At 37.4% G+C, this 8,431-nt stretch overlaps 1 protein-coding gene across 1 annotated transcript; it reads left to right on the top strand.

Annotated features, from left to right (window-relative positions):
- Positions 1-4,488: 4,488 nt before the first annotated feature.
- OR4F14H (olfactory receptor family 4 subfamily F member 14H) lies at positions 4,489-5,442 on the top strand. Its single transcript, NM_001390415.1, has one exon. It carries the CDS (start codon positions 4,489-4,491, stop codon positions 5,440-5,442), a length of 954 nt encoding a protein of 317 aa, NP_001377344.1.
- Positions 5,443-8,431: the final 2,989 nt, after the last annotated feature.

Genomic DNA, 8,431 nt, shown 5'->3' on the forward strand with positions numbered 1-8,431 from the left:
GTGTCTGAGGCCCCTTAGGAGATAGAGAGGTTGAGTAGAACAAATTAAGCTGGCATTTTGTATCATGAGTTCATCCAAAAAGCCTTATGTTCCAAATAAGAGTACTTTCCTGGACAAGTAGAGTAAGAACAAATGTTTTAGCAAGCTTCCCAGTTTCCCAGGACACTGAAGTACATTAATTAGTGATAGAAAGTTGTGTTGAATCTATAAATTGCTTTGGGTAGTATACTCATTTTCACTATATTGATTCTTCCAATCCATGAACATGGTATATTTCTCCATCTATTAGTGTCCTCTTTGATTTCTTTCACCAGTGTTTTATAGTTTTCTATATATAGGTCTTTAGTTTCTTTAGGTAGATATATTCCTAAGTATTTTATTCTTTCCGTTGCAATGGTGAATGGAATTGTTTCCTTAATTTCTCTTTCTGTTTTCTCATTATTAGTGTATAGGAATGCAAGGGATTTCTGTGTGTTGATTTTATATCCTGCAACTTTACTGTAGTCATTGATTATTTCTAGTAATTTTCTGGTGGACTCTTTAGGGTTTTCTATGTAGAGGATCATGTCATCTGCAAATAGTGAGAGTTTTACTTCTTCTTTTCCAATTTGGATTCCTTTTATTTCTTTTTCTGCTCTGATTGCTGTGGCCAAAACTTCCAAAACTATGTTGAATAGTAATGGTGAAAGTGGGCACCCTTGTCTTGTTCCTGACTTTAGAAGAAATGCTTTCAATTTTTCACCATTGAGGATAATGTTTGCTGTGGGTTTGTCATATATAGCTTTTATTATGTTGAGGTATGTTCCTTCTATTCCTGCTTTCTGGAGAGTTTTTATCATAAATGGATGTTGAATTTTGTCAAAGGCTTTCTCTGCATCTATTGAGATAATCATATGGTTTTTATTTTTCAATTTGTTAATGTGGTGTATTACATTGATTGATTTGCGGATATTGAAGAATCCTTGCATCCCTGGGATAAAGCCCACTTGATCATGGTGTATGATCTTTTTAATGTGTTGTTGGATTCTGATTGCTAGAATTTTGTTAAGGATTTTTGCATCTATGTTCATCAGTGATATTGGCCTGTAGTTTTCTTTTTTTGTGGGATCTTTGTCAGGTTTTGGTATTAGGGTGATGGTGGCCTCATAGAATGAGTTTGGAAGTTTACCTTCCTCTGCAATTTTCTGGAAGAGTTTGAGCAGGATAGGTGTTAGCTCTTCTCTAAATTTTTGGTAGAATTCAGCTGTGAAGCCGTCTGGACCGGGAAAAGATGCTCAACATCACTCATTATCAGAGAAATGCAAATCAAAACCACTATGAGGTACCATTTCACACCAGTCAGAATGGCTGCGATCCAAAAGTCTACAAATAATAAATGCTGGAGAGGGTGTGGAGAAAAGGGAACCCTCTTACACTGTTGGTGGGAATGCAAACTAGTACAGCCACTATGGAGAACAGTGTGGAGATTCCTTAAAAAACTGGAAATAGAACTGCCTTATGATCCAGCAACCCCACTGCTGGGCATACACACTGAGAAAACCAGAAGAGAAAGAGACACGTGTACCCCAATGTTCATCGCAGCACTGTTTATAATAGCCAAGACATGGAAGCAACCTAGATGTCCATCAGCAGATGAATGGATAAGAAAGCAGTGGTACATATACACAATGGAGTATTACTCAGCCATTAAAAAGAATACATTTGAATCAGTTCTAATGAGGTGGATGAAACTGGAGCCTATTATACAGAGTGAAGTAAGCCAGAAGGAAAAACATAAATACAGTATACTAACGCATATATATGGAATTTAGAAAGATGGTAACAATAACCCGGTGTACGAGACAGCAAAAGAGACACTGATGTATAGAACGGTCTTATGGACTCTGTGGGAGAGGGAGAGGGTGGGAAGATTTGGGAGAATGGCAATGAAACATGTAAAGTATCATGTGGGAAACGAGTTGCCAGTCCAGGTTCGATGCATGATGCTGGATGCTTGGGACTGGTGCACTGGGACGGCCCAGGGGGATGGTATGGGGAGGGAGGAGGGAGGAGGGTTTGGGATGGGGAACACATGTATACCTGTGGCGGATTCACTTTGATATTTGGCAAAACTAATACAATTATGTAAAGTTTAAAAATAAAATAAAATTGGAGAAAAAAGAAAACAAACAAAAAAAAAAAAAGAAAGTTGTTGGAGGTAATTAATCATGAAGACCAAGGCAGCAGGTACCAGCTTGATAATAAATGACTGTCATCAGCTATAATAGGGGCTTATCTTTCCTCAACAGTTTCTACTATCACTCTGTCACATGTTTTTGTTGAAACTGTATCCTCAGAAAGTCATGATTATGGAAAAAATAAACAGAAAATAGGACTCATCTTGGAGTCAGTAGATTTGGGTTTTAGTATAAGTGCTAACACTAAGTAAACTTATGGTTTGGATCAAGTTATTTTACATATTTAGGTATTTATTTCCTAATCTATAATGACTAGGGATTTTCATAAATAAAGCATATTGATTTTATCAATAGTTCTGAAGGAGGAAACAGAACAGGCTCTATCTTGAAATCAGAACTCCATCTTGGGCCGGACTGCAGACTTTGAGCTATATGCCCAGTGTCTATGGAAACGACATACCAACTGGAAAACCAGAGCCCCCCTCCAGATGCAAGAACCCCAGGGCTCTCTGTCACTAAAAGACTATCCTAATTATCTGTGCATATGTGACTAGAATCATATATTCTATTATGCTTATTGGGGTATAACCACAGGCCTATTGATAATTGTCCACTGTTAACTACCTAGGCTTAAGGCAAATGAATCATGGGTTAACTTTGATTGTCAGGGAATTGGGGGAGGTGGGTTTATGCACATACAGTCAGGGTATATAAGGTTTTCACAAAAACTGGTCGGGGTCCTTGGCTAAGACGAGACTCTACCTTGGGCCCGCCGGTGGAATAAACTGGACTCCACTATCTGCATTGTCCTTCTGAGTGAGTTTGTTTCCCGGAACGCGTGGCTACAACAGTTCCTGAAGTTGACCTTATTGAGTTCACTAGTCTCTTTCACTAGATTGAAAACTTTAATTTTAATCCTATTCCCTATTTTCATTTTCCTTTATGCAAAATTTTCATTTTCCTAAATTCCCCAACTCATAACTGTGTTCCTTCTTTCTTCACATAATCAGTCTCTAACCAGAGTAAATACATTTAATTTACCTTTTCAGCAAATCTATATTTGTGATTCTAAGTTTTTGGTTCATTGCAATGAAGAAGACAGATATAGTCCATAATTTCATGTAGCTTGCAGCCTAGTTGGGAAAGAGAAACAAATAATAAATTACATTTGTGGTGTTACTACTAATATATACAGTGTTCTTTGAGAGCAAAGGAATTAAACTTGTAGAAGATAATTAATATAATTAATAGGATGTGAATATTATATTCTTTATAATTATTTACTGAAATATATTTTGTGATATGAAAATTTGATGGTCCCTGTGGGTCAATATTTTTTGTTTTATTATTCATTCACTCCACAGTGTTGAGTGCTATCAGGGCAGTTGAAATAAATAGAAGCATAACACTTACTGAATGCTTAGTACTGCCATATGATTAATATACATTAATTATTTTACTAATTATGATTTCATAGATCAATAAACTGAGGCTCAAAGAGTTTAAGTAACTCACCCAAGATAAAGCTGTCAGTGGCTGAACATTATATACCTATATATCTTTGTAATCTAAATCCAGAAACAATATTTTCTTTTCTAAGCTAGGATATATCTCTAAATAAGAATAAATAATTACAAAATAATGTGATAAGACCTTATATCAAGACTTGTACAAATGGGATTTCACTATGTTACACATTTCATAGCTTTAAAATGTTCAAATCATGTTCTCAGTACACTAAAGTGGTGTTTCTCAAATTACCTTTGTTGAAGGATTTTTCTTTAGTCTGTAGTCTCCCATGGACTATTTCTTTGGGAAACAAACAAAATCAGAAACATGAATGTCACTGTAACATCAGATTGCTAAAGAAGTTTCTAAATACTTATAAATTCTGTGCCTCGATGAGCAAACTAGAAAGACAGTTTATGGACCTGCACCTCCCTGTATGCACCTCTTACTTCAGTGGAACTGGGGTCATAACATGATAGTTTTAAATGCAGAATCAAAAGTTTGGGGGTTGACTTCCTCTTACTCGTGCTGACCATCTTGTATGTCATGACTAATATTAGGGCGTCAACCCTGACAGGAAGCAGAAGGTGTTAACTGCAGAGACAAGTTGGTGATAAGAATAACCTCACATAAAAACAACTAATTTTTTTTTCTGTGTAATGACACTTATAGGCCATAAGTATACTAGGTCAGTTTTAATGCTAAAGTTGAAATAAGCTGCACGAGTTTGACCTTTTTTTTTTTTTTTTTTTCAGTATTATCATAATTTACACTTGCTCCTTTTGTCCTCCTTCAGATAGCAATGCTAACAAAGTCCATGGAGGGAGCAAATCAGTCTGTGGTATCAGAGTTTCTGTTCCTGGGACTCACCAACTCCTGGGAAATACAACTTCTCCTCTTTGTGTTCTCCTCCACATTTTATGTGGCAAGCATGATGGGAAACTCCCTCATTATACTCACTGTGACTTGTGACCCTCACTTACACTCTCCCATGTACTTTCTGTTGGCCAACCTCTCCTTGATTGACCTAGGAGTTTCTTCTGTCACTTCTCCCAAGATGATATATGACCTTTTCAGAAAGCATAAAGTCATCTCCTTTGGAGGCTGCATTGCTCAGATCTTCTTCATCCATGTCATCGGTGGGGTGGAAATGGTGCTGCTCATTGCCATGGCCTTTGACAGATACGTTGCCATATGTAAGCCTCTCCATTATCTGACCATCATGAGCCCAAGGATGTGTGTTTTCTTTATAGTGGCTGCCTGGATGATTGGCCTTACCCATTCAATGGTTCAACTAGCTTTTGTGGTAAAATTACCCTTCTGTGGCCCTAATGTGTTAGACACTTTTTACTGTGACCTTCCTCGGTTCATCAAACTTGCTTGCATAGACACATACCAACTAAAGTCCATGATCACAGCCAACAGTGGATTCATCTCTGTTGGCTCCTTCTTCATTCTAATCATTTCCTACATTATCATCATTCTCACTCTTCAAAAACAGTCTTCAGCAGGTTCATCTAAGGCTCTGTCCACACTCTCAGCTCACATCACTGTAGTAGTCTTGTTCTTTGGTCCTTTGGTATTTGTCTACACGTGGCCATCTCCCTCTATACCCCTGGATAAGTTTCTGGCCATCTTTGATGCAGTTCTCACTCCTCTCCTGAATCCTGTTATTTACACATTCAGGAATCAAGAAATGAAGGTGGCAATGAGGAGGGTATGCAGACAGCTAGTGAGTTATAGAAAGATCTCTTAAGTGATGCTTGCATTGTGAAGAGCCTTTGTTGATTACTGGTGTTAATTATTGGTGGCCAAACTCAAGAGAAAATCTTTTCTTCATCCTACTTTGATTTTCTAAGCACACTGATGTAGAATCTATTTTGTCTTTCACTTAGAAGGGAGGGACATTCACTTCTGAAAAGAGAAAAGGAATTACATATGAAGTATTTTCAAAGTTTACAGTGATCTTGAGCCTCTGTTCCTAAAGAATAATATTTATATGAAGTAATTTTTACACATACAAAACATGGAATCCTTCTTTAAGGCCTTTGGACAGGAGAATCTGTCTTTTTGTAACAGAAGCATGTCTCACAGAGATATTTGGATAGCATTACCAACTCAATCGGAGAAGGCAATGGCATGCCACTCCAGTACTCTTGCCTGGAAAATCCCATGGACGGAGGAGCCTGGTGGGCTACAGTCCATGGGGTCGCACAGAGTCGGACAAGACTGAAGTGACTTAGCAGCAGCAACCAACTCAATGAACATGAATTTGAGCAAATTCTGGAAGACAGTGGAGGACAGAGGAGCCTGGTACAGTCTATGGAGTGGCAAAGAGTCGGACACAACTTAGTGATTGAACAACATGTCTCACAGATAGGAATTCCTTTTTTTTTTTTTTTTTTTATTTTTAAACTTTACATAATTGTATTAGTTTTGCCAAAAATCAAAATGAATCCGCCACAGGTATATCAGCACCTAGTGGGAGACTCGCTAAGTGAGAACTGAACTGAGTCTTCATATTGGATACTGCAGCTTGCCCACATTTGCCCCCTCCTTTGGCTCTTTTCCAGGGTTGTGCAAAGAGGGCAGAATCTTCAAGAGCAAGCACACAGAATCTTTGAGAACATGCATGTATGAGGTCACACATCTCCAGTAGAAGCCATGGGAATTGTTCTTGGAAGAAAAAGAGCTGGGAAACACCACAGTTTTTCTCTATAATTACCATTTTGCTACTAAACCCCATTAGATTGTCATTTCCCTTTTCTTTCTAATTCTTTCTTTTCATTTTTTCCTCAGTCACTTATGGTCTTTGGACTAGGAAAAATTTTTTCTTATTTCCCTCTCCTTTCTTAGACTTCCCTCTCTTTCTTCCTGTCCCATTATTACTCTTCCTTTCCCTACTTTCCTGCATTGCCTGCTCTGTCCCCTTTTAACTTCCCTTACTTCTCCCCTTTACAATTGCTCTATTGTATTATTATAAGTTGCCTACTCAACAGTTTCACACCTTCAAGAACTCTTTGGTCACAGAAGTTCAGCTGTGAAGTTTGAGTAAGGGGGAAATAGCTAAATGGCAAGAGTAGGGGCTTCCCAGGTGGCTTAGTGGTAAAGAATCTTCCTGCAATGCAGGAGATCCAGATCGATCCCTCCTGGGTGGGGAAGAGCCTGTGGAGGAGGAAACGGCAGCCCACTCTAGTATTCTTACCTGGAAAATCCTGTGGACAAAGGAGCTTGGCAGGTTACAGTCCATAGGGTCACAAAGGGTCAGACATGACTGAAGAGACTTAGCATGGATGCGCAATAAAGAATATTGTATTTGTTATAGTATATACCACACCCCATCTTTGGAAGAAATTTAAATAAAGTTTTATATAGCAATATGTACTTAGGGGGGAAATTTGCTTTCTTCTTTTCAGTTAAAAGCCTCTTTTTATAAGAGACTTTGTGAACTAGACTCTGTGCTAGGAAAACTACACAGAAGATGGATAATAACATTCACTGCTTCTAGTTAAAAAAAAAAAAATGAACTTCTCAAGATAAATTTATTTCTCTAACAGAGAAAACCAACTGCTAGTTTTCCTTTAATGTAATATTTTATTTTTTATTTATTTTTTTATTTTATTTTTAAACTTTACAATATTGTACTAGTTTTGCCAAACATCGAAATGAATCTGCTACAGGTATACCCGTGCTCCCCATCCTGAACCCTCCTCCCTCCGCCCTCCCCATACCCTCCCTCTGGGTCGCAGCACTGTTTATAATAGCCAGGACATGGAAGCAACCTAGATGCCCATCAGCAGATGAATGGATAAGAAAGCTGTGGTACATATACACAATGGAGTATTACTCAGCCATTAAAAAGAATACATTTGAATCAGTTCTAATGAGGTGGATGAAACTGGAACCTATTATACAGAGTGAAGTAAGCCAAAAAGAAAAACACCAATACAGTATACTAACACATATATATGGAATTTAGAAAGATGGTAACAATAACCCTGTGTACGAGACAGCAAAAGAGACACTGATGTATAGATCAGTCTTACAGACTCTGTGGGAGAGGGAGAGGGTAGGGAGATTTGGGAGAATGGCATTGAAACATGTATACTATCATGTATGAAACGAGTCGCCAGTCCAGGTTCGATGCATGATACTGGATAATGTAATATTTTAGTAAAGCATTCCTAAACAAGCCTAAAAACCTGAGTTGTGTAAACTTTGCCAAAATTATTTAAGCACATTCATTGCATTGTTTCAGACTGATTATTCAAAATTATGTGTATATATATTTTATATATAAAATCTATCATATACAATCATTGTAGTAAACCAGCAAGCTCATGAGAAAAACCCTCAACAACCTACACACATTCTATTCACACCTTCTTACACATGGTAAATGTTAAAGTAGCAAAAATGAACGTGCTCAGTAATTTTATAAAAAGATAGAGTATAACAAGACTTACATAAAAGTCACACATGCAAAGACACACACACACACCCTGACCAGTGTTTCAATATTCAATCTTACTTAAAAATTACCCAAAGAATATCCATTAAATACTGTATTTATTATTAAACCAAGGTCTTAAAATTGCTAAGGATATTAAATGTCAAGTTTAACTGGATACACCACAGAACTCTTAGAAGTATTGCTGAAGTTGGTTAATCATTTAGTTTTTTTTATTTTTTTAATTTTAAATTCTCATTTTACAGTCTATACTGATAAGGTCAGGGACAAGACC

This window comes from Bos taurus, chromosome 10, assembly GCF_002263795.3.
Source record: "Bos taurus isolate L1 Dominette 01449 registration number 42190680 breed Hereford chromosome 10, ARS-UCD2.0, whole genome shotgun sequence".
NCBI classification, from domain to species: domain Eukaryota; kingdom Metazoa; phylum Chordata; class Mammalia; order Artiodactyla; family Bovidae; genus Bos; species Bos taurus.